The following is a 26,660-nucleotide window of genomic DNA, read 5'->3' as shown; positions in this document are numbered from 1 at the left end:
AACTCCTATTGTGACTTCCAAAACATTCCCACGATTGGAAATAGCTTTGGATGATTATTCTTGGAAACTAATTTCAATTAAACAGGAACAGGGTGTCCTGGCAGGGGAGACATTATCTGTGAGCTGTAGAAAGCAGATAGCTTTGAATTGAAGAAATTGAACAATAGGTTAAAACTTAGCCTGGATTGGGACCAAGCTCCTTCCCTCCCCCCATTTATTCCCCTTCCCACTTTCTCTAACTCGACTCCTCTCTCATAATTTCAGCTTTGCCTTTCAGCCACAAAGCAGACCCTGAATCCTACATGCAAGGTAGTTCTCTTGGGATTCTGAGCTGTTCTGCAAATTCAAGGAATTCAGAGGCACACTGAAAGTTTTTGTGCTTATTCAGACTGAACCTCTGAACTTTCTGAAGGTTAAAAACCTTCATTTTTTTTCTCTTCTTCCTGCTCTCCCCACAATAGCAAATTCAGATTTGCTGACTGCAATAAAAGGAAAAAGAACATAATCAAAACTGGCCCGGGGGGACAATGCATACAGATTCCAACCCAGCTGAGTGACGCGCCCATATTGCTGCAGCGTTTTGGCACTCAATATATTTTGTCTGATCTAAGAAAATATAGAACTTTTTATAGAGTGAAAGTTGGAAATGGATTTGTTTCTCCCAGGCTGCTCTAGCCTTCCACAAAAGAATACAGATTGGTTCAGATTCTGATGTTCAGCTTCACCAAACATCCATCTCGTAGCTACGCCCCAACATCTGTATAGAAGTGATATATTCAGATTTGCTATCGGCATGCAACAACACAACATGAATTATTTTAGACACCAGCCATTGTCCTCATCAAAGGAAATGGGGGTGTGTTTTAGCCCCTACATGGACAGGGACAGAGACATAAGCTGGCACAGATTCTAGTTCAGCTATCAAGAGCTAAAACTGGTTGTGCTCATGCTAAAAGACACAGCGGCAGAGAGTTTCAAAAGCTGAGAAACCAACAAGGTTGATGCCACAGTCACATGCAAAATCATAACTTCCCCATATCATGACAGCAAACAAATATTATCACCACAGGAGAAACTACCTGGTTCCTACACATGCTCTTTTTTTCCATACCTGAGGCCACTTATAGATTAAACCAGTAGTACTCAAGTATGGGACAAGGCCAACTAGATTGGCACCACCTGCGAGCTTGTTCCAAATGTAAATTCTTCATCCCATCATGTATGTCTAAGAAGAACCAATAAAAATACAGATTCTCGGTCTCCATCCCAAGGGAGGGTGATGCAGTAGAATTTTGGAAGTCTAGTTCAATGGAGCTAGTTGGTCAGCCATAGATTTCATTCTTCTTTGGGGAATTCACAGTTTATACCTGTGTCTACAACCCCATTACAATGCTCCTTTCTCATGGCAGGATCCCTGGCCTGTCCCCAAATGGCTGCATTAATAACCTCTTAGAACTCTTTGACCTCTATCAGCCCTCCAAGGATCTAGAGCAGAATTTTCTATTATAATGGAAATGTTGTCCAAAATGGTAACTACTAGCTCATGTAACCATTGGTTAGTTGTGGTTATTATTATGTGGCTATTGCAACTAATGAATTGAAGCTTCAATTGTATTTAATTTTAATTAATTTAAATAGACACATGTAGCTATAGAATTGGACAGTGGCTACATATCTTGGACAGGGTAGGTCTAACATCTTGCCCTGGAATCCTTCTTGTTTTACTGGGGCAGCTAACTCCCAACCTAAAAATGAATACTTTATATATTTGTAATCTTTAAAGATTGTATAGTGAGCCTATACCTCAGTGGAAATGTACAAGTTAGATAGCAAACCTTAAGTAGCTATAGCCAGGCAAGAAAAGGGTCTGTGGTTTGTGAGAAGGAGTGAGCCCAAAGTTTTTCTTCCTAGTGATGCAGACTCTAATCTTTAAGTTGTTCTTTTCCTATCAAAAATTCAGGGCTTTAAGGATCACCTCTCTTACTGCTGCTGAGAGGAGGCAACTCTCTGAGCAGCCCCAGGCTGCTGGAGCAGGCATTGTGCAGAATGCTTTTTGGTTAAGAGCAAACCTCCTTGGATTCTAACATGGCACAAATCCATTCACTAGCTCAGAGAAACATCAAAGATCAGGCTATAGCAATGCACTTGGTGGAGGCAGACTTGAAAGTCTGACCTTTGGTTGGCTGCAGACACAGTCTGAGAGCCATCGGTTATCAGCTGCTCGAGATCTGAGAGAAAGCAGAGATGCAAACTGTCATAGGGCCCAGAAACATAAAGAAAGTAGAAGTCAGCAGGAAAAAAAGTTGGAAAAAAAGTGAGAACCAGGAGAAGGCATCTTGCAGGGGCATTGTTGATCTTGCCAGGGGTTCCCCAGGGTGGGATAGTTAGTGCTGCAAAGCTACACCTAAGTAGCTTATCCATCCTTATCATGACCTCCTGTTCCTGAGCATGCTTGGTTCCAATGCCCTTCACCTTGAATTCACCAGTATCTGACCACCACCATCACTGTGACCATGGTCCCACCCAGAGCCACATTAGCCCACAGAAGGGGTGCATTATTGAAAACTCATCACTTTCTGTCTTTCTAGCCCATCTACTCATCAAGGGTACAATAGTATCAAAGTTCCCTGGCCCTCAATACCTGTAACCTTCCACATTCTTTTTTTTTTTTTCTTTTTGAGCAAGCCTACACCAGATAGTCCATTTTAGTTAACCTCATTATCTTCTTTTCCCCATGGTCCTGGGTCATAATGTCTCTCATATTTTCTATTACAAGAGCTTCTTGGAATTCTTGGAAACAATCAAAAGGCAAAATGTTGACCATTTCTTTTCCTTTTTTAAACTATTCTTCCCCTGACTTTCTTGTTTTTAAAGAAAAGTTAAAATAAAGTTATATTGCCCTGGTTTTGCTTCTAATTCTTCAGTCAGCCCTGCTCCATCCCCCGTGGGATAGATTTCTGTCCTGTTCTTCACCCCTTCTGCTCCACACTCTCCTTGATGAGGTCATCCATACCTCCCTGTTCCGATGCTGCTGCGGCACTGCAGACTTTGGGAATTTATATAGTCCCTATGGTAGGAGGTGAACATGACAACCACACTCTCCTTCTCCTCATGCCAGCAACAGTCCCCGTCTCCATCTCTCCAGATGGCAGACAGTCCAAAATAGAACATTCTTGTTCTTCATGTTCCGTCGACTGCTCCGTTTAAAAATTCTTCCCCCAACACCTGTTTTCCCTCCTTCTTTTGAGCCTGAGTAATGTAAAACCAGAATCCCAACATCAGGGACAGTTCTTGGCAAGCTGGATTATTGGACCATCAGGTAAGGGTGGGGGAAATGGTGGCTTATAAAAAGGGACCTGCAGTGTGGCCCCAGTAAGCTGAAGAGAACATAAACCCACCTACATTCTTTGGCTATCACCTGACTTTCCCTTTTGTTTTCCTGAATCATCTTTCCTTTTTGAAAAGTAAATTTAATTGTGTACATATAAGGTAAATGGCATGATCTTAATGGGATTTATAGAGATAGTAGAAAACTTACCATAGTGAAGCAAATGAATATCTCACCTAGGTAGACTTTTATGTTTGTTTCTGTTGGAGATTAAATGATTTTTCTGCTTGGAGCTCTATGCCAGACCCCCAGAATCACCCTTGTCTCTTTGAATGGTTTCCTCAGTCCTTGTTACATGTCCCTTTAATTAAACTTACATGTCGTTTGGTTACCATGGTTAACTGTGGGACAGCCCCACGGAGGAGAGCTCTGCAGCAGCATTCATCCCATTATTCTTTATTCCTGGTGGCTTCTTGGGTCTGGCTCTTCCTATTTTCCAATCTGGTGGGAGGCTGTCCCAGCATGCTTTGAACATGGCTACAAATGGTACTAATTGCTTACAAAACTAAATCTTCTTGCAGCTTATATGGAAGTATCTCATGTCTACCCACCTCACCATCCCCCCCAGAGTTGGGCACATAGCTCTTCTCCGTAGGCTCCAGCAAAGGTGGCTTATAGAACCAGGGAACCCAGCAAAACAAGTAAGGTTTGGAGGATGAGTGTGGCTCAATGTTAAGTGTAGTTGTTCATCTTTCCCAATGAGGACGGGAAGTCACAAACTCCTCAGGCTGCCCCGTGTTAATAAATCCTCTAAATTTTCATTTCTTCTTCCTAATTGGACACCATCATGTACGGGTGTCTGAGAATCAGACAGTAATGATTCCAATTTTGCTCACTGCAGTTCCACAGACCAGCAAAACCCTTCTGTGATTGTTTCATGCGCTCCCACTCAGGGCTTCACAGTTATTAAAGGAATCCTGGAGGAAATTTGGCAATCCTTTGCTTTTCTTCCCTGTAAAGTTTCTTCCTTCTTTAAAAGTTGGCTGGATCTCCAATTTGCACTGTAGCTAATCACTGTGCATTTCAGAATCCACAGTCCTAACTAGCTGCACCTGTCAAATGCAGAAGAATCGTGGATTCTCATCAGGGAGTGAAAAGAACTTTCAGTGACCTCTAGAAGCCATTGGCCATGTTACACTGACTTCTAGTGCTCAGTCTGGTTCTGCATGCTGCAGCTGCGACACGCTGGACACCAAGCCTCAAGAAGCTCAAGGAAACAGGCTGCAAGTCCTAACTGACCACCTCAGTGGTTCCTCAGTGGTTCTAAGGACTCACTTAGACCATACATCAGGTCCCGACCTGTTCTTGCGTATCTGTTCTTAACTCCTCCATTCGGATCCCAGACTACCTTCACTGCCATTGACCTATCCTGAGTAAACTGTCCTCACAGAATTTTCCCTCCCTCTGTGTCTCTTTGCTCAGAGAATGGGACCATCCCGCATCCCATTAGCCAAGACAGACACTTGGAGTTACCTGGGACTGGGTCTTTTCCTCAGCACCCACAGCCCCATCTCACAGAGATGTCATCACCTCCTAAGAGTTTCATCCATCATCACAACTATTCTAACTTGGATCACCTTCACTTCTCATCTGAACAACTACAATTGTCCCTCAAGGGTGTTGCTCTTAGCCTTTGGTTTCTTGGCCTTAGAAGTTGACAAATCCTAGCCTTGTGTTTTGGTTCTTGTCATTTGGAAAGGTGCTCAAATGTAGGGACCCATTTTTTTCTTTTTTTGATACCAAAGTTTGAACCCAGGGGTGCTTAACCACTCATCCATATCCTTGGCTCTTTTTTTTTCTTCACTTTGAGACAGACAGGGTCTTGCTAGGTTGATCAGGGCCTCACTAATTTGCTGAGGCTGACTTTGAACTTGTGATCCTTCTGTCTCAGACTTCTGAGGTGATGAGGTTACAGGCATGCAACACTGTACCCAGCTAGAGACCCATTTTTAAGGGAATACAGATTTGAAGATTTTATCACACCTGGAGATAACTGTACGTTCTCTGATGTGCCACACACAAGCCAGTTCTTGGCAGATTTCACATGAGTGATGGAGGACATTCAACTAATGATCCTGCCATGGCCACCAAGAGCAGGGAGCCACTTCTTGCCTCAATAGTTTGATCAAATCCAAGGAGCACATTGAACTGTCACCAGTTGTACTTAACACACTTCAGTTTATCTAACCTTTGAAATAATCCATGATGAGAGTATTCCCATTTACCAACAATCTACTTGAGATTCAGAAAAATTAAGTATCTGCTCCAAGAGCCCCCAAAGGGGGATAAGGTTGGATATGATTCAGGAGCCTCTACTGATCTACTGTATCCACCTGGGAGGTCAGCTGTGGTGGGAAGAGTATATACAGGTCTCAGGCTTAAGGCTGCCTCTGTGACCCAGCCCCAGGCCCCAAGGAGGTCACAGTGTATGGTAGCCACTGAACATGAAAGTCTCTGACAGGGAGGAAGTGGTCAAGGCAGAGGGGGTGCCTGGAAAGAGCTGATGCTTCTTCATCAGGATGGAGACACCCTGGAGGTGGCATATTTGAACCAGATGCTGGAGAGACAATGGATGGCATACTCAGAGGTGAGAAATGGCAAGCTTGGAAGAGACAATGACATGATCAGAAGCCTGATCACCCAGCAGAGGGCATGAACCTGGGCATCTACCTGCCAAATGTTCCACACACACTTCAGGACAAAGTCCAAACCCACAGTGAAGACCTTCTTAACCTGGCTCTGCCTGCTCCTGGTTTCTCTCCTCATCTCTCTGGCCCTGTCCACTGGGTTATCTGTGGCTCCCTGAATACACCGTGCACCTTCTCTGCCTGGTGCACATGCTGCTTCCTCCTGTTGGATCACACTCTTCCCTTCTTCACTAAGTTCCCCTCACCCCTCATTCCATCGGTCTCAGCTCAGGTGCGCTGCCTCCGGCAAACCCACTCACCTGGCTTCCCAGCCCACCGGGCTCCTAACAGATGTCTCTGCACTGAACTCCATGGAAATCTCTGACCTCTGACCAAGTGCACAGGTAGACTCATAAGCAATTTTAATTTTTTTTGGTTGTTTTCCCTTATAGACCTGCACCATTTAAAACTGTAGTTACTTTCCTTTTCAAAGGTAAAACACAAATGGCCAACAAATATGTAAAAAATATTCAATATCATTAGTCCTCAGGGAAATGCAAATCAAAATTACAATGAGGTAATTTCTTAACACATTTAGAATAGCTCTTATAAAAAATAACAAGTGCTAGCAAGAAGGTAGAGAAAAGGAACTCACACACTGTTGTGGGGGGGCACTTAAATTAGTATAGTCACTATGGAAAGAATGTGGAGGTTACTTGAAAACTAAAAGTAGATCTACCATATGATCCAGTTGCCCCACTTCTGGTTATATATTCAAAGGAAATGAAATCAGCATGACAAAGAGATATCTGCACATCCATGTTTATTGTGGCACTATTCACACTAGCTAAGATACCGAATCATGCCAGGTGTCCATCAACAGATGAGTGGTTATAGGAAAAGTAGCATTTATATAGAACAGAGAATTAATCATTCCATCACATAAAAATAATAAAATCCTATGACTGGAACTAGAGGACATTATTTTTTTTAAAGAGAGAGAGAGAGAGAGAGAGAGAGAGAGAGAGATGTTTTTAATATTTATTTTTTAGTTATTGGCGGACACAACATCTTTGTTTGTATGTGGTGCTGAGGATTGAACCCGGGCCGCACACATGCCAGGCGAGCGCGCTACCGCTTGAGCCACATCCCCAGCCCATAGAGGACATTATATTAAGAGAAATAATCCAGGTACAGAAAGACAAGTACTGCATATTGTCTCTCATACATGAAAGCTGAAAAAAAGTCAGCTTGAATATGAAATAATGATAACCAAAGGTTGGGAAGGGTGTGTGTGCAGGAGACAAGACTGGACTGAGGATTTGATCAGCATATACTATATGCATATGTTCAAGTATCACACTGAATCCTAATGATATGGACAATTAATACATGTTAATAGAAATAATAATCCTTAAAAAATGAAATGGTTGTCACTAGCCACCAATAGCTCTTGAAAATTAAAGTAATTAAGTTAAAATAAAAATCGGTTCCTCAGGTTCCTCAACTGGACTAGCCGTGTATCGAGTGCTTGATAGCTAGGTGTGTGGTCAGTCAATGACAATCATACCAGACAACACATAAATAAGGGCATTTTTATTATTTTAGAAATTTCTATCAGCTGGCGCTCAATTATAGAGTGAGAGGTAGCTGAAGACAAGGTCTTTCAAGTGCATCTCTGTAGTCCTGGCAGCTGGTGTCTACCTGGCTGGCAAAATGGATTTGCTGAATTAACTAGTCACCTACTCCAGTAACCAGATTTTAGTTTGTTTTCAGCACTTGCTAAAGTCTAGATATTCCAAAATAAAAGGAATCTCATGGTGCTCAGCCCCCAGATTTCTTGGCACTCATAACCTAGGGAAAGGCATGTCAAAACAAACAAAAAATAAAGAAAACATACAAATGAATGTGGAACCCCCTGAGAAGCTCAGGAAGGAACCATGAAGGAATTACACAGGTCACTGTTGAGTAGAACCTGATGAAGGGGCAGAGTGAATTTAAATGAATCCAGAAATAAGGTTAAAGCCCGACACCGATACGCCTTGAATTCCATGCTAAGAAGCTTGAACTTAATGCAATAGAAAACCAGTGACCCATTTAAGAATTTTAAGCAGGGAAGTTAACTTGATCCAATTTGTGCTTCCAAAGGACCATTCCAGCAGCTCAGTGGGGGGAGGACTGAGGGAAGAGAGGCCAGAGGAGGCAAGTCAGCGAGGGCACCTTGGTGGGTTGCACAGAGGTGGGAGAGTGGCCATGGGGGAAAGAAGGAGTCCAGCCCAGGGCAGATTCCGAGACTGAGTGGACAGTCCAGGTGGCTGATTGGATGGGAGAGGAGACATGGGGTGTAAAGCACTCCTCCACAGAAGCCTGGGGATCTGGGCTCTGCCCCCAGTTCTTCCTCCAGGGCCTGCATTATGGGTGATTAATTCAGGGCCGAGTCACTTTCTTATGAAGGTTGCCACAGATACATCAGTATGACAGGTGGGGCGTGGGGGAAGAAGGTTGAGCGTGTTCAAGTCAGAGCTGAATATTAGATTCTAGTCACTATTTGATTGATCTTTTAAGCAATTCTGGGATTCTGTCACTTAAAAACCAATAAATCTTTGAAAGCCTGGGGAAAGCAATGCAAAAGCAATAAATCTCCATTGTAGAGTATTAAAAAAAATAGGCCAACCCATGGAGGTGAATGGCTGGAGGGATGCGGCTGCAGAAGCCCACACTGCAGCTCCTGGGCTGCTCTCGCTCCAGACCTCCTGCCTGTTCAGCTCTACCTGAGCCCCACCCACGAGGCTTCCAAACAAGGAGCAGCAAGCAGCAGAGCTGAGGTGGAGTTGGGGTCAGTTGGGCTGTGAGCATCTGGGGCAGGAGGAAGAAGGACTTACCTGGGGGTAGAGGCCAAGGTTCAGGTTCAGGGATGCCTGAGGGCACGTAGCTCCAGGCAGACTGAGACTCCAGAGTTCACAAGGTACAGGTTGGGCCCACAGAATCCAGAGTTGGAGGACCCCAGGTGACATCACCTGGCAGTATCCCTACCAAATGACTATCAGGTCATCCCTTGGCACATCAGGCCTGAAGAACTTAGAACTTCTGGAGGATCAATGAACTCTGAGCCAGGAAACTCGGTCTATGTCTAAACACTTAATGTGTAATGCACCCTGTGACCTTGGACCAGTCAATTAAACCTGCTAGGCTTCAGTTTCCTCCTCTGAAATGAAGATGGTATTTCTCTACCAGCTTATTCACCAGGCAAGTGAGTTAAATTAAAGAAATTATCAACTCTAAGTTCTTTTTTTTTATAAAACACTGTTCTTTAAAAAAAACCCTGATATATAATATTTGCACTTATGCACATAAGTACACTGTAAATAATGAATCTTGATTACATCAGGGTGTTGGCATTTCCATCTCCTCAAACCACGTTGATCATTTCTACATGTTGGGAATCTTCAAATCCTTCTCTTCTCGCCATTTCACGATATATAAAAAGTTGCTGTGCACTCTATGCATCCTACTGAGCTACAGAATATCAGAGCTGCTTTCTCCCATCACTTGAAAAGCAGGATTCCAGGCCTCCTTGACCCAGTGACTCTTGTGAGCTCCTGGGAGTCCAGGGATCCCAGTCCCTCTTGCTCTTCTCACCTGTGCCCACCTTTCCATTGCAGGACTCTGCGATGTCCACCTTCCTGGGTGGTGCTCGTCTCTCCATCTGCCCCCTGGCCCCACTCCATCAAAATGACCCCTGTTCTACTGGCTCCGTAGTGCCTTAAGTTCTGCTGATTTTGTTATTTTGTTTGCTTATTTGCCTAATGCCCCCCTCCCTGCCAATTCACAGGCAGGCTTATAGGTTAATGAGCCTAGGAAGGCAGGGATGCGTCTGTCTGGCCTCTTGCTATATCTCCATTGCCTCTTGCTCAACTCACTTCCTGGTAACTAGCAAGTGCTCTGTAAGTGTGTGTTAAACAACTTAATGGCCATCTTCCCCCCACATGCCCATCTGAGGGCCTGGGATTTAAGGTAAAAATAGATGAAAGTAACTGAAACCTACTGTGATATTTTCACCCTGTCATTGCAGTTGTCCTGAAAGTCTTGCTGGGTGGCATTAGTTAGTCTCTTCCCCTTGTTGGCTGAAGCCCAAGCAATGGTCTGAAAATAACAGAGAGCTCCCACCCTCAGTGATCCAGAGCCCTGGAAAGAAAAGCAGCCAGACATTTCCAGACACCAACCACTTCCCCTTTGAGCAGTGACATTTCTTTAATTTTAATTTTATTTTTTTGGATGGAAATGTCACCAGAATACGTCATGCATACCTTTCTCAGAGGGAGGTGGTATGGTATAGTGAAGTGAGCATAGGGTTAGGGTCAGAACTGGGCTGAAATTTTGCCTGTGCCACTGGTTGTCTCGTGGCCTGCGCCAACTCATGAAGCTTCTTTTTATCTCAATTTCATATTTTTCATATTTGCAAACCAGGAGACCGCTACTGAAACGTGAAGATACAGATGATGTTATTATGTATGGCCACAGGCATACAGCAAGTGCTTACTCACTAAGCAGAAGTTAGTAGGCCCTTTTAAGCTAAAATCTCACATATTTTTGTTAGACCGGGACAAGGAATGAGCCCCATGGCTGTGAGGGGCTGCAGTGTGTTGATATTTGAGTACCTGTGTCTGCACAAGTAGAGTGGCCCTAGTGGCCTGTGCTTCCTGCCAATCTCACTTCTCACTGCTGCTGGGGCACTTCCACCTCCTTCTCTTTCCTCATCATTCACTGTAGTCTAAGGGCACCTGAGCTTGTTAAAGATATGTGCAAACTAAGGGCAAGGGTTTCTGTTTGTGGGATCTGGAAATGTTTTCCCACACATTTGGCTTGGGCTCCTCAGAGGGCCCCTTTGCCAGGGTGAGGTGGGGGGTGGGAAAGATCTTGGTGTGTGGGGTCAGGCATGCCTAGATGCCTGGATCTAAGTATTTCCCTGTTTTATTCAGTCTCTGTGAAATAGTGTCCATACTTTACAGATAAGGAGAATTGAGTCTGAGAGAGAGGGAAAAAGAATTGGTGGAGGGGAGGAGAGGATATTTTGTCTAATGTTCACACAGCAGTGATTGAGAAGATTGAAATCCAGGTTCAGTGCCAACAAACTCACATTCTTTCCCTGGCCCACACACAGCCAGAAGACTGGGGGCAATGAGCCTAACTCTACCCCCACCAGGAGTGTGTACTATGAGGTGCCAGGGATCAGGTCCCTTTGCTATAGATTTATAGGCTCAGAGAGCTGGATCTTCTACAAAAGGTCATAGACTTGGGGTCAGACCTGAGATTTGCTGTGTGCCAGTTGCTAACTTGATGTGCAACCTTGAGAAAGCGGCTGACCTTCTCTGGGCTGTACTCTTGCCATCTGGAAAGCTTTCTAAGGTTTTGAAATAGTGACTGATCCTGCTGTATAGAAGAGAGAATTCTTAAAGGGAGTAAGGCATTGCTGGCCGAAACAGGACCCATGATTTGACACCCACACATCCCACATTCAAACTCAGTTTTCCTACTTGCTGACTGTCTGCCTTTGGGTATCTCAGTTTCTTCATCTGAAAATGAAGATAATATCTCACAGCATACAGAGAAAATTGAATGGCCATGCTACAGCAGAGTGACTGGAGGAAAAAAAAAGTGGGTTCATAATGTGACTTAGAGCCACCCTCTGTTTTGGCTCATCACAGGTAAGACAGCCCTAGAACAACTAATGTGTGGAATCTCAGACCAAAATGCTATAGTAGGAAGCCCATAAACATGACCCATGACTGTTACAGGGATTGAAATTCTTCTTAGTGGGAAGGAGCATTGTCTAAAGTCTTTAGAGTAGGCAGGAACTTCCAAAATTTGGCAGTTGATTCCATCTGCTTCACTGCCTATAATATCTGGGTTGAGCTGGATGTACATTGGAAAATGAAGACTAGGACCTTCTCAAGAGCCTCTTCCAGACAGGTCTCTTAGCCTCTAGAGACACTAAGAATGATACTGCTGCATGCAATTCTCCAGTGGCTCCCCATGGCCCTCATATAAGCTCCAGCCTCTCAAACACACCCCACTCTCACCCTGCCCTCCAGCCTTGACCTTTATGTTAATGCAAATGTAAGCAGGCATGGCTGCTCCCCATTCCTGCAAGCTGCCTCTCTCCTCAGTGCCTCTGCCCATGTGGACACTTGCAACTTGAGTAGAATCTTACATTGAAGAGGTGACCTCGTGTCACCTCCCTGAGAATTCTGTCCTGTGAGAGCCCATAATGAGCTGTGCTTATCTCCATAAGGATGTCCTTATTATAGTTATGTTTTCATATTTCTGCCTTCCACGTCAATTTGGTTTCCTTTAGAACCTAACTTATTTATTTATGGCCAGTTCTCTACTGTTTTACCAAGTACTTAAATAATGCCTGAGACAGAGTGGGTACTTAATAAAAATGTGTGTTGAATGAATCATTGGTGTCCCTGTGTCACTCTCCATTCTAACTACACGAGGTGCTCAATGTTTGTTTGTGGAACTGCATTGCGCCGATCTGGACATTGTTCTATCCAGGACACAGCTTTGTTTCAATGGACTGGTCCTATTACCTGGAGTTCTGAGCAAAACCAGAGGACAAGATCACTGCCCTTGTTCCAAGTGTAACTTGCTAAAAAGAGATGCCCACCCTGCTTGCAGCATGGAAGGACACTGGTCAGCTTAACTTCAGAGATGCTTGGGCTGTGTGGGCATCCATACGCTCCGGCCCTCTTGTTAAAATCAGTAGCGTAACCTGAAAGGCACGGTCCCTGTGGGGCTCTAACACTCCATGCCCTAGACTGGGGTCTGTTCCTGATCTCTGAGCAGGCTATCTTGAGAATTCAGCGAGTCTGTTTCTCTCTTCCTGAGAGTGAGTATTGTGATCTTGCCAGGGGACTGTATCCAGGTTCCCAATCCTACTAAATTTACCATAATCATGCTCCAGAAAGTTCTCTCCCTGACCATCTTCAGGTTCCTATCAGCATGTTCCCTCTGAACACTCCACTGTGGGAGGAGATGATCTGGCTCTGAGGCCCCTCTGAATTGGTCTCTGACAGCCGACCCTCTTCTCTTTGGGAAGTCTTGCTCCTGGCCTGTGTGGCCCGTGCTCACGGCCAGTCACATGACTCTACCGGAGTTGTGTATGGTACTGGGAAGGAAAGCTGCAAACTCCAAAGGAAGAACCTCCTCACCTGACCGGGGCTCCCCGGGACTGAGCGGGCTTCAGCATCACCGTGATGGTTGTGTCCGTCTCATTCAGGGGGGTATCCGTGTCGTACTCAGGCATCGATGGAGCTGCGGAGGGAACAGAGATGGGGGTGAGCTCAGCACAGTTCCCTAACCGCACCCACCACCTCCCCTGGATGCCATCCTTATAGACCCTCCAGATGACTAGAGGGAGTCACATGCGTCAGAGGAAGCCCTGACTTCCAACCTGCCACCTGGAGGCTCCTTCAAGGAGCAGCAGCCTGGAGAAAGGTGGCATTGATGTGACCAGTCACCCTAAAGAATCAAAGAGTTCTTCACGGAATACAGATACATGCAAGAAATATACATAGTTAATAAAGATGCAAAAGCAAAGTCAACCATGTTAAACGCATTTAAATGCAAATGAAAGTAATGATGAATTAGTTCCCCCCCTACTTTTTCTTTTTTTTCATGAGACCCTCTCCACCCCGAGAGGAGTGTGACTAAACCTAATCCTTTGAAAAGGTAATTTAGCCATTTATATTAAGAGCTATTAAAACCCACCTCCCTTTTAATTCAGTTTTTCAATTTCTGAATTTAATCCTAAAGTTATAATCCGAACCAACGAATTACACTTTATTTTGTAACATGTTTATTGAAGTGTTATTTTACAAAAACATGGAGGCACCAAATATATCCAACCACAGGGGAATGTTTAATTAAATTACGTCCATCCACTTGACGGAACATTAAAGAGAGCAATTTGGCAACAGGGGGAATGCTTATGGGATCTGAATAAGTAGAAATATTAAGCTACAAAACATTGTGGTGTTGGAAACCACACACAAAATGTGTGTGCTTCTACACCAGAATGGAGGAGAGATTCTGAAAGGTGAAAGTGGTTTTAGGAAAGGCATTCCGAGAGGATGCTCTCCAGGGGTGAAGGCAGCCCGGACGGACATGGCAGCTGGGATACTGGGGTCACTGTAGCTTGGTCATGGTCATTCATTCATTTATTTCTTCATCAGAGGCCTCATGAGCAATCATATTGGGTCTTGCACTGGCAAAAAGAATATTTCTGAGAATAAAATTACAAACCGGCTTTGAAGGGTGTCCTTTCCCCTTCTCTCTACATCAACCATATTCACAGTATTTAATATGACCCTGGGGAAAGTCATCTGGTAAACTGACACCTGATTTAATGTATTTTTTTACACTTTAGGAAGTTTATTGATTAGGTTCCTTTGTAAGGCTGCAACAGTAACCCACTAGGGACTGCCTTCTAGTTGTTGACATACTGTACCCTGCAGCGACAGTTGACTCTGTCTCTTTTTACTCTCGGGAAAATTAGGAATGGGGGAGGAGTAAGGGGCAATTTTTCTTCCTTTTTGATTTCTAAAAGAGATACCTGAAATTTTGGTGGCAATCCGAGTGGTGACCGGGGGTCCAAAACCCTTGGCGGTGCTGGCCTTGATGGTGAAGGAGTAGGTGGTTCCTGGGTACAGACCCACAAAGAGGTGGTGAGTTTCATTCCGGAGCTTAAACACTTTCCCCCTCTGGCTGGAGAGGTCGGCACTGGGGTCCAGTGAGCCCACAGCCTTGTAGTTGATCTGCATGGCAAGGCGACAGAGAAACCAACAGCCACTCAGAGAGCAGGAAGGGGTTCATTTGGTCGGAACATCAGAGGTGGACAGATGACAGCAGATGAGCTACAGTCAGAAAGTCCTGCAGAGCCACCTGCTGCTGTCCACTTTGCAGATCAACCCAGCCCCTGAATAGCCCCCTAATGAAGCAGCCACAACCAATAGAAAGAGAACGTGGCCACACATGTCATTTTCTGTGTTCGAGTCATAGCATTAAAAAGAAGAAAGGGAAGTTATATCTTGTTGGGCCCAATATATTCAGAATTTCAACATCTCAACCTGTGATCAGCATAAAAATATTTAATGAGACAGTTTATATTCTAATATTCATATAAAATTCATATTTATATTGAGAGATCTGGTGGGGAATTTATGCTTAAAGGACACTTCAACACAGACTAGCCACATTTCAGAAGTACAGTAAGTAGCTCTCTGAGATTGGTGCTTAAGAACAATGTCTAAATGCAGTAACCCAGTAAGAATTATGAAGAAGGCTTGTTAAATTGCAGATCGCGAGGCTGGCCCTCCACAGGGATATGGTTTACATCCTGGTGTTTCCTGCCTTATCTGGTTGCTCTTCCCCCAAATGTAGGGGAACAAGTATTGTTTTCATTTTAATAATGGAGAAACTGAACCTCCACTGGAAATTACCTGCATTAAATCGACACGTTTCAAACTATCAGTGGCAAAGACTCAGTTTGGGGTTTTCCAATCCACTCTGGATCAATAGTAATCCAAAGTCCCCACCCCACATGGCTTATCCTGCAAGTTCAGCAATAAAACCTGTCTACACTGGGCCATGACTTGTGTCCACTGGCCACTGACCACACAGGTGGATGTCACAGTGTAAAAGATTCTGGAGTGCTCACTCTCAATTTCTGCACTTACCTTGCTGTGAAGGTAACTGAAGGTTGGGCATGTGGCGCTGGCCACCATGGGTCCCACTTTGAGAGCCATGTGTCTGAATTATGCAGTAAGCACACATAGGATTTTTGTTTGTTTTCTTACCTTGTTTGTTCCATTAAATGTGTTTTATTGAACTATAATATACATACAGAGAACTTTACTGCTCCAGAATTTTTGCAAACCAAAGAGTGATAAAATCAAGAAACAGAATGTACCCAGACCCAAGCCTTTCCCCTCAGGCCTGCTTCCAATCCTTCCTGCCTCCCCTAGCAAGGCTCACCTCACTTCTCAGCATGGACTGGTTTTGCCTGTTTTGAACTGTTAAGAATCCAACAGTGTGTGCTCTTTTGTGTCTGGCCTCTTCCTCACGTGTCCTGAGAGTCACCATGCATCCCATGCAGATGCCAATCATGCATTCTTAGGTTTACTCCATCATCCATCCTGATGCTGGATTCAACCCTGGTCTTGACCTCAAAGCCTGTGCTTGTTTTTCTGCACCACACCGCCTGGCCTGCAGACACGGCTCACTAGTTAAGAATGTATCCACTTATCTGCTCCTTTGCTCCTTCACCAACATCCAACATTCCCTGCATATTCTTGTACTTCCGGCTCTGCACTGTATGCTGCTGGGGACTCCAAATGGTCAGAAACCCATCCTCGAGTGGCTTCCATTCTAGAGAGAGGCAAGCCAGCTAGCTGTACAGACAGTTCACGTCATTTTATCTCCCATCACGAATATGCCAAACTCACAGAATGGTCAGATCCAGGCAGGAAAAGGAACACACCAACTTAACTTTAAAAATAAGCGATTGGCTGTTTCTGGCAGTAGCACCAAGTGTTGAGGAGAAAGAGATGCTTTCTCTCTCCTGTGTGCAGCAGGGGTGGAGCAGAAACTGATGCCACATGCTCACAAGAGCAGACTTGGCCTGGAGCAAAGTGAGCCCGGGAGAAGTGCAGAGCGCTGGGGAACTGGGCTTTCATAGGTGGAACCTGATGGTCTCACTCATTGCTCAGGTTGCTCTAATGGGCCTGTCCCAGGTTCCTTCTGGTCTCCCTCCCTTCTGAGAGGCAAGCGCTACAAGCCTTCAGCCCTCTGTGCATGAAGGCTTCATGATTAGGTGCTCCCAGTGACTGACTGGGGTTGCCCCATTAATTCCCCAGGCTCCTGTCTTGTGGTATCCTGCAGCCCCCCCCCCCCTTTCCCTGAGGGCCTCAGCTCCATTCGTCTTGTAAGGCAGCTGGCTCGAACACACTCTGATCATTGGTTATTAATTTCTCTCTTCCCCAGTCCCTAGGTCCTCACTGCTATTTCCAAAACTTCTCAGTAATCTGCTTAGCTTTGAATCCTCATCCTAGGGTCTGCTTCTGAGCAGTGCCAAACCCAGAGCGCTCAGGAAGGCATCTCAGGAGAGATAGGAAGTAGCACCTGCAGGAAGGCACAGTCAGGGCAGAGGGAAGAGCCCCCTGGGTTCCAGGCAGAAGGACCAGCCTGGGCAAAGTCCTGATGGGGTGGCCAAAGTCTGCATGGAGGCAAGTACAAGGTGACTGTCAAGTGGGGAGCAAACGGGGCTTCTGGATTCTGGTTTCTGTAGCCACAGAAGAGAAAAACGCTCAGAGCTGGGCTAGTGGCCACCAGCCCCAGCATGCCAGTGGAGAGGACATGCTTTCTCATTCCTTCAAAATTCCTGTCCCTGTCCCCCTGCCTGGGCTGGTGGCAACTCCATTGATTTACAGACACTGGGAGGTAAAACTCATGCCTTATTTACTAGCCAGCTCTGTTTCTACACTCCAAATTCAATCCAAAAGCGACTCAATTTCCACGGAGCTGTCAATATAATATACCGCACTCCCCTGCTCTCCTAACCTTTCCTGATATTACAGGATCCTCACTTACTTGTAATGAAACACTATGAATAAATCTATGTATATTAATATAGCGTGTCTTCAATTTTTTATGAAGGGCTTCACCAAATCTAATTCCCACTGCTTTGTCAGAAATATTCTTTGAAAAATTTAACTTGCAAGTTTTACAAAGTTAGTCGGGGATCGGACTGGGGAGGGAAAGAAGAAAGGTAAGAAAAAAATGGAATGGGGTGGAGATGTGGCCGTCAATGCATAGTGCAGTAAAAATCTTCATTCAGAAGTGGAGGAAAGGGAAGATCTGCTAGCAAGTACAGAAAGCACAAAATAAAGGGTTCATAGGGAAAAAGGGTGCTGAGTTGTCTGTCCATCATCTTGGGGTTCCAGGGATTGGCTCTAGCTATAATAAAGTGCTATAGTGTGTCCCCCTTCTCCTCTTGTTCGTCACAGTGGAATCCCCTGCTAGAAACCAGAATGAGCACTTCATTCACAAAAATTCAATGAAGTCATAGTACAATGGTTTCCCATAGCTCTCAGGATTAAGACTGCATTTTTGTCCTGTGTTCTGAACCAGCTCACTGCAAGAGGTGGCTTCAACTGCCCTTCCTCTTGCCTTTCAACCCTTACTTCAGTACTTGGGAAAAAAAAGCCATGAATGACCTCTTTTGCCACAGGGCCTTTGCACCAGCTAGTCTGTCATCTTGAAACACTTCTTCCTTCTTTTCCAGGCTTCCTCTTCAAGTAATTCATACCTCTTTATCCTTAGATTTCACTTAAAATGACACTTTTCTTTTTTAAAAAATTAAATTATTTATTTATTCTAATTTGTTATACACGATGGCAGAATGCAATTCATTTCATATTAGACATATAGAGCACAATTTTTCAAGTCACTGACTGTACACAAAGTATTTTCACATCATTTGTGTCTTCATACATGTACTTAGGGTAATGATGTCTAACTCATTTCAGCACCATCCCTACCCCTTGGCCCCTCCTTTCCCTCTTCTCCCCTTTGTCCTATCTGATGTTCCTCCATCCCTCCCATGCCCCCCTACCATCGCCATTATGAGTCTGCATCCTCATAGCAAAGAAAACATTCAGTCTTTGGGGGATTGGCTTGCTTCACTTAGCATTATATCCTCAACTCCATCCCTTGACCTGCAAATGCCATGATTTTATTTTCTTTTAATGCTGAGTAATGTTCCATTGTGTATATATACCACAGTTAAAATGACACTTTTCATGAACACCTCCTGTGGTTCCCAGGTCCTCCTATTTTATGTTCCCAAAGTGGCATATCTCTCCTTTGACTCACCAACTCTATTGAACCATGTAATTACCTAGTCCAAGGGTTAGCAAAATATGGTCTGAAAGCCAAATACAGTTCATCACCTGTTTTTGGAAGTAAGGTTTTATTGGAATACAGCCACCTCATTCACTTTAGGTACAGTCTGCGGCTGCTTTCACACCACCGTGGCAGAATTAAGTAGTTGAGACTGAGCCTCTAAGGTCCACATGGTTTAAAATATTTAATCTCTGGACCTTCATTTAAATCCTTGTGCTAGAATGTAAGGTCCAAGAGGGCAAGGTTCTTTGTTCAACATTTCATCTCCTAGGATGTATAAATGAATGATCAAGTGGGCTGAGTGGCTTGAGCAATTGCTTAGCCTTTCGGTTTCAGTTTATCTCACAGAGTGACCTCCAGCTTCTTTACTCCTGAAAGACAGTCTCTTGGTTTAGTCATGAGTGTCCCAGGAATATGTGAGTGACACTAAGTTCTGCACCAGAGCCCCAGCTGCAAGGGACCAGAGGATGTCTTAGGAGCAACAGGTGCTCTTCTTTCTGGGCTGAAGGGAGGGGACAAGAAACACAGGGAGAATGGAAAGACACAATTTCCCTGTAGGGTCCCAACAGGAAGGACTTACTTGTTTATTGGAGAAAGACTCCATCAGTCTTGTTCAAACAGAGCCCATGAGAAGACTCTGGTCCTGAGGATGAGGCGGTGCATGGGGGTGAGGGGAAGAGCTGAAGACAGCAGGGATGGGGGAGGTGGCCAGGACTCAGAAGCCCCTGGGTAGTGGTGGAGCGCACACCATGTGTGTTCCAGGCACTGAGTGGGGGGGCTAGCATAAAACTCAACTCATTTAATTCTGGAAAAAATAGCATGGATTCTTCATGATTGTTCCTATTCCTAAGCTGAGGAAATTGAGGCCAAGAGAGGAAACAGTGAAAATGTAGGCTGGGTTGTGCAGTGCTAAACCCAGAGCGCTCAGGAAGGCATCTCAGGAGAGATGGGAACCAGCACCTGCAGGATGGTACAGTCAGGGCAGAGGAAAGAGCCCCCTGGGTTCCAGGCAGAGAAACCAGCCTGGGTGGGCAAGTTCCAGGAGACAAGTCCAGGGTGACTGTGAGTGGACAGCAAGCTGGGAAAGTTTGTGTTTGGATTCTGGTTGCTGTAGCCACAGGAGAAGGGAAACATTCAGAGCTGGACCGGTGGCCACTAACCCAGCGTGCCAGTGGAGTGGGCAGCCCGAGGGCCATCAGGCAGGTGCAGCAAGGAGAGGTCCATGCACAGAGCCAAGTGCTCTCTGGGGCTTCAGCCTCACCAGGGTCCCATCTTTCCACTGGTGAGTGAATGCTGCTGCCACAAAACAGAGAGAGGACAAACCAGGGATGGCTGGCAGGACCACTGAGTCATTCAAAGGGACCACGGCCAAAGAGAAAACCCCGAATTGAGCCAGTATGATTTTATCAGGCTAGCCAAATGCTCTCATTGCATACTCATACACAGGCTGGGTTAAAAACAGGGAGTTCACATGTGCGTCATGATCAGAGGCAAGGCGTATTAAATCAACGATTAAGTAAAATTAAAAAAATAAAAAATAAAACTCGAGGAAATCCACAACAGCACCAGGCATTAGTGACAGTAGTGTAAACTGAGTCAAGATCTGCCACCCACAGCATGATACTCCAGAAGCATCCTCTGTAACTTGCTCCCTTCCCTCTCACTATTAGCTTACGTCTTCATCCTAAATGCCTTGAGAGGCTCGTCACCCTACAGCGGGCCTCCCGGCTGCTCCTGCCTCTTTCCCAGGGCTTCCAGCTCCTATTCCAAAGGTCTCAATAGACCAGAGTTTTAACAAGGCCACACATAAAATAGACCAGCGTGGCCCCTTCTTTGACTAAAAGCTTCTTTTCTTCCAGTTCCAAACAATGGGTTAAAACATTTTCTCCTTTTTGGATTTCCTGGAAAAGTGTTCACAAACAAGGTCTTTGCCATCCAGGTGGCCTTGGAGGCTCAAAGTGCAGAAGGAAACCAGCTCAAGGTAGTTTCTGGCTACACAGTATAGCGCCAGCCCTTTGGTTTCTCAGCAATTTTAAAATACAGCATGAGCAGGGCCCTTCTGAAGAACAGCGGGAACAGGCAGATGCCCACATTGCACGTGAGAGTGACTTCTTGGCCGGGAGCCTTTTTTCCTAGAGAGCTGGGGACGGTTATAACAACAGAACTGTGCTCATGACTGACACTCACGGCTGTTCCTATGGTTCCCAAGACTGGAGCCAAGAAGAGCATGGGGACCTTGGCTTCTGTGGGGACCTGCTGGTGCCTTCAATCCACCACTCTACTCACTGAGAACCTGCTTCTTGCCAGGCTCTGTGTTGGGCTCTGGGCAAGGAAGAGGCAGGTGAAGCAGGCCAAGTTCCTGAATTCTTTGGGGACAAATGTAGGCATCAATGGATATTCTAGAGAGTCGAGTCCTTTGGGAACACAGATGTGGGAGTAACTGCTTTTGCCAGAGAGCAAAACGACAACTTCATAGAGAGAAACAGAGAGTTGGGCTTAGTCCATGGTCCCCAGCTCTGGCTGAGCACAGACTGCTCAGGGGACCTTTGAAAAACTCCAAGTCTCTGGCCCTAATCATAGACAAATTACATCAAATTCTCTGGCTATAAGGCCCTGGGCATGAATATGTTTTCAAGCTACCAAGGAGATTCAACTAGACAAACGGGGCTGATAGCAGTGTCTCTGGGACTCAGAGCAGGAAGAGGTTGAAGCCAAAGAACTCTGAGAGGTAGTGTGTACCAGGGAAAGCTGCCTCCTACAGATGCTGGAGGGAACCAGAGAGTCACCACTGGGATGCCACAGGGGTGGGCTGCAGCAGGAGGCCCTGGTGATGCGAAATCCAGTGGGTGAAACCAGGGAAAAGATCTGCATAGCCTCAAAGTATCTTCTCCCAAATTTACTAGTTACTGCTGTGGTTTGAACATAAAGCCAGGAATTCTTTGATCCCATTAGGAGATGGAGCCTGCCCCCACCTCCAGGGTAGGCTGAACCCAGTGACTCCCTTGGAATGGATGGAACACAGAAGACAGAAGGATTTCTTAAAAGCAAAGTAACCCAAAAGACACTGGCTCCACCAGCAAGATTGAGAGCCCCAGTGAGGGGTCAGGAGGGGATTGCGTGCCTCTAATAGGATGTGATGAGGAGGACACGTAACTTCCTTGGTCTTCGTCCCCCAAACATTTTCTCATCAGTCTGCTGATGAGAAACTGTCAGACAAACCCTGACACATCATCACTTCCCAAGTGCCAAGGTCATAAATAAGGAAAGACAGAGAAATGGCCAGATTCTGCAATCTGGTCATCAACTCTGATGGCTGATTTCAGATAACAAGGAACATGTCAACTCAGCACATGGAGCCTGGAAGAGAAAAAGGGACATCTGTGGGAAAATGGGGGGAAATCGAAGAAGTCTGGAGTCCACTCAATCATCATGCCCTGGCATGGGTTCTTAAATTTTGATAAATATGCCCTGCTAAGGTGCTGGGCTGAGGGGAAGCCACACATAGGGTTCAGAACTCTCTATACTAATTTTATTTTTTGCAACTTCTTTCTAAATTTAAAATTTTGTCCCAATAAAATGTTTAAGGAACAACAGAGAGTGGCCTGCTAGGGTTTGGCACCTGTGTGGGTCTTTGTGGCTGCAAAATAGAATGTACAGCAGATGTTCACTGAGCTCTTGAGTATGGGGTCGGCACGTCTGAGCCCTGGGGAGTCTTTGTAAACTCAGGTCCAGTGAGGGAGATTGCTGCAACCCATAGGAACGTGAGGGGAAAGCTCAGTAAGACTTCTGCTCTGGAGTCCAGGATGTAGCTCAGAGGTGGAGTGATTGCTTAGCATGCCCAGGGACCTAACTGCTCCCTCTGCCAGCTCCAATCCTTAGCATGGGCAACTTCCCAGTCTCCTCTCCTCCCTCCCCTTCACCAGGAGGGAGGTCACAGCCACATAACAGGGCCATGTTCAACGCAGATAGTCTAACCTCTTTCTTCCTAAACTGTCATAATGCAGTTTAATAATATTAAGCTTAAACCTCCTTTTGGCTTTTAATCTCAAGCTGGGGTGTCCGTGTCCGGGTGCTATGATTTGGTGATTTTCACAGAAACCTTCTTGCTTAATGAGTCTGTCTAGTGATATTCCCAGTGGCTTTTAGTCCGCCTAGCAATATTTCCTAGGCTTCTGAATGTAAGCGGCTTGCCTTCCAGCTCCTCACTCAGTTGATTTCTGTTCTGTGAAGTTTAACCTGGTTAAATAGCTAAGTTGCATGACCAATTTCTCTCCGGTTGGCTTTGGGCATGGATATGAAAGCAGTTAACTAATCTCATGACCCTGCTCTCGGGAACCTCACAGCTATACCAACAGTCTTTTTGGCAGAACTAGTCTGGGAGAGCCTTCATAGAGGGAAATGGCCTGGGTCCTATTTATTTATTATAATGACTGTCAAGCACCCAGCCAGGCATAAAGTAAGAGTCCATAAGGTGGACTGAATAAATGAGGATTAAGAATGAAAATGTAACAAATCCTGGTGTAGTACAGTTGGGATTTGAAAGGAGGTCATTCTGACGCTAAAACTCAGCACTCTTCTCCCACCCTGGTGCACTGCCTTTGGCTTCTCTGTGCCCACCCCTGTGTGACCCATCCCTAGGTAGAGGGATTGGCTGGAGGCTATGATTGTTAGAGCACAAGGCTTTGTAGTGGGCATCTCCAAACCTGCCTCCCCCAGGAGAGACCCAGCAAGCATTCCCCAGCAGCCGGGTCTACACTAGTTGGGCACAGAGTTGGCCCTCAGTTACTCCATAAGTGACAATTAAGGAGATCCAAGCTGGTGAAACTCTTAATTCTCTTAGCTCCAAGATACCAAATCTATGTAAAGAGAAAATTCTTTGGTTTCTTATTTTTGCATAAAGCCTTTGACATTCTTCCCATCCAGAGGCAGAGTTTATGTCTCCCCTCTTGAGTCTTAGAGGATTTGTGGCTGCTTGGATCAATAGAATGTGGAGGAAATGACACTGTGCGACCTCTAAGACAGGGCTGTAAAATGCAGTGCAGCTTCTGACTTGTCCATAGGGACACTGGTACCTACAGCATCTTAGTGGCTGTATAGAAAGTCTGACTCCTCGGGCAAGGCCATGTGTGAGAAAGCACAGGACACATGAAGAGGCCATGTGTAGCCCCAGATGGGCACAGTCTTCCAGGTCCTAGACTGCTAATCCAGAAGTCCACAGATGACTCCAGTTCTGTGCCATCTCAGTCATCCTGTCTGTGTGTGTCTTCTCGGCTGAGACTTCAGACATCCTGGGGCTGAAACAAGCCAGTCCTCCTACACCCTCCCAAATTTTTGACCTACAGAATGTAAATTAGTACAGTCCCTGTGAAAACAGGTTTGGAGTGCCTCCAAAGATTAAAAATGGATCTACCATAGGATCAAGCTCTCCCACTCCTGGGTATGTATCCAGAGGAAATAAAGTCAGCATACAAAAGGGACTCTGCATACCCATGTTTATTGAAGCCTACGCACAGTAGCCAAGAGATGGAATCAGCCTAGCTGGCCAACAGATGGGTGGCTAAAAACCATGGTATATACACACAACGGGGTTTTATTCAGCCATACAAGAGGATGAAATCATGTCACTTGAAGGAAAATGGTGATGGAATCAGAAATTAGTCAGACACAGATAAATAAGTATAGTATAGTTTTTCTCATATGTGAAAACTAAGGGGGAAAAAAAAGACCTGAAAATAGAAGATGGAGTATTAGGAAGGGGAAGGAGGACAGAGTGTGGGCTAGGGAAGAGAGAAGAGCAAGAGAGAGTTGTAGAGAAGGTGGACACCACCAAAGCACCATGGGTGCATGTATGAAAGCAGCACTGTGAAGCCTTCATCTGCGTAAGTAATATGACTGAATAAACATAGTTTATAAATTTGGACCCACAGAATTTATTAGCACAATAAAATTGTTTTGTGTCACTAAATTTGGGGGTGATTTGTCATTCAGTCGATAGTAACCAGAAAATTTGTCCATTAGACTTGAGAGATTCTTTGAAAGCATGGATTTCAACATTTTATTCTCTTTTGTATCTCAAAAAGGAAATACAGTAGATGCTCAACAAATACATGGTGCCTTCCTAACCAGGTGATCAGGTAACAACAAAAACCAGTAATGAGAACTACGGGCCTCAGGTGCCTCTAGATAAGGAGGCTTTGAGAAGGGCACAGCAACTGAGTGGCATTTTTGCTAAACAAACACAATCACAATCTAATCAGGAGAAAATGTCAACAACAACAACAAAAATTAAAGGGCCGTCTACAGAATAATTGACCAGCACTCTTTAAAAGAGCCAAAAACATAAGAGACAAGGAATGAGGAGTGGCCCCAGAGTGGAGGTGACCAAGGAATAACTAATAACTAAGTGCAATTAGGATCCTGGATTGATCGGCAGGAGGAGATTGATGGGAAAACAAGGTGGAATGCAAATCGGCCTGTATAGTACTCTTCACATGATAGCTTCCTGGTTTCATTCACTGTGCTATGGATAAGACACTAACATTCAGGGAATCTGGGAGAGGGTATACTGAAACTCTGTACTAATTTTATAATTTTCCTATAAGTCTAAAATTATTTAATTTTTGATACATTTATTTTATTTTTTTTATTTTTATGTGGTGCTGAAGATGGAACCCAGTGCCTCTCACGTGCCCAGTGAGTGCTCTACTACTGAGCCATGATCACAGCCCCAAATTAAATATTTTTAAAAAGAGGACCAAAAAAAAAATGTGTGCTCAGTCTTACTGATTGGCTAATCTATCAATCTTAATGATTGACTAATTGGAAATCATGGAACCATGATGTCAGAAGCCAAAGGCTCAACCTCGTGTTCCTCGTGTTCCTCGTGTTCCTGTAGCAGTGACAAGTGCCCCTTAGCTCATGATGGAATTATGTCCCAGTGAATCCATATCATAAGTCCAATGCATTTAATGGGGTGGGAAATGTAACTCAGTAGTAAAGCACTTGCTTAGTATGTATGAGGTCTTGGGTCCAATCCCTAGGAAAGAAGGAAGGAAGGAAAGAGAGAGAGAGAGAGAGAGAGAGAGAGAGAGAGAGAGAGAGAGAGAGAGAGAGAGAGAGAGAAAGAAAGGGTGGGCAGGCATGTAATGTACCTGACCTGCCTAGGTTAACCATCGTAGCTTAGCCTAGCCTACCTTAAACATTCTCAAAACTTATGTCAGCCTACAGTTGTGCGAAATGATCAAAATTGAAGCTTATAATAAAGTGTTGCATATTTCATAGAGTGTTGCATATTTCATGGAATTTACAGAATACTCAATTGAAAGTGAAAAACAGTGGTTGTCAAGGTCCCCTTTTGCATCACTGTGAAGCCAAAATATCATAAGTCTAGAGCCATGGAGTGGGACCACCTGTTATGGCAGCAATAAGAATGCAAGTGAACATTTGTGAGCAGTCATCGTCTGCCAGGCCTCTGGCTAAACCCTCCCAGGCATTACTCCTTCAATCCCCTCAAGTTAATGAGAGGACTACCATTACTAGTCCCATTTTGCAGATGAGAAAACTAGGGCTTAGGGAAAATAACTTCCCTGGGTTGTCACAGCTAGTAAGGAGCAGAGCCAGGCTTGGGACCTAGAATCCCCCCTTGACCTTGGTGCTCCTGGGGGCTAGCAGTGTTCCTT

At 45.0% G+C, this 26,660-nt stretch overlaps 1 protein-coding gene across 9 annotated transcripts in view; it reads right to left on the bottom strand.

Annotated features, from left to right (window-relative positions):
- PTPRT (protein tyrosine phosphatase receptor type T) overlaps positions 1-26,660 on the bottom strand; it is a gene marked incomplete at both ends in the record, with an annotated part of 1,075,443 nt that overhangs the window by 267,170 nt on the left and 781,613 nt on the right. For all 9 annotated transcript variants that reach the window (XM_081292389.1, XM_081292384.1, XM_081292383.1 and 6 more), the window contains 2 exons: positions 13,230-13,332; positions 14,633-14,834. In XM_081292389.1, the coding sequence (XP_081148515.1) occupies positions 13,230-13,332; positions 14,633-14,834 (305 nt within the window). The remainder of the gene's footprint in view (positions 1-13,229; positions 13,333-14,632; positions 14,835-26,660) is intronic.

Source organism: Spermophilus citellus (assembly GCF_964194105.1).
Source record: "Spermophilus citellus genome assembly, chromosome: 4".
Taxonomy (NCBI): Eukaryota; Metazoa; Chordata; class Mammalia; order Rodentia; family Sciuridae; genus Spermophilus; species Spermophilus citellus.
Note: the sequence above shows the minus strand (reverse complement) of the source record. Positions and strands in the feature narration are given on the sequence as shown.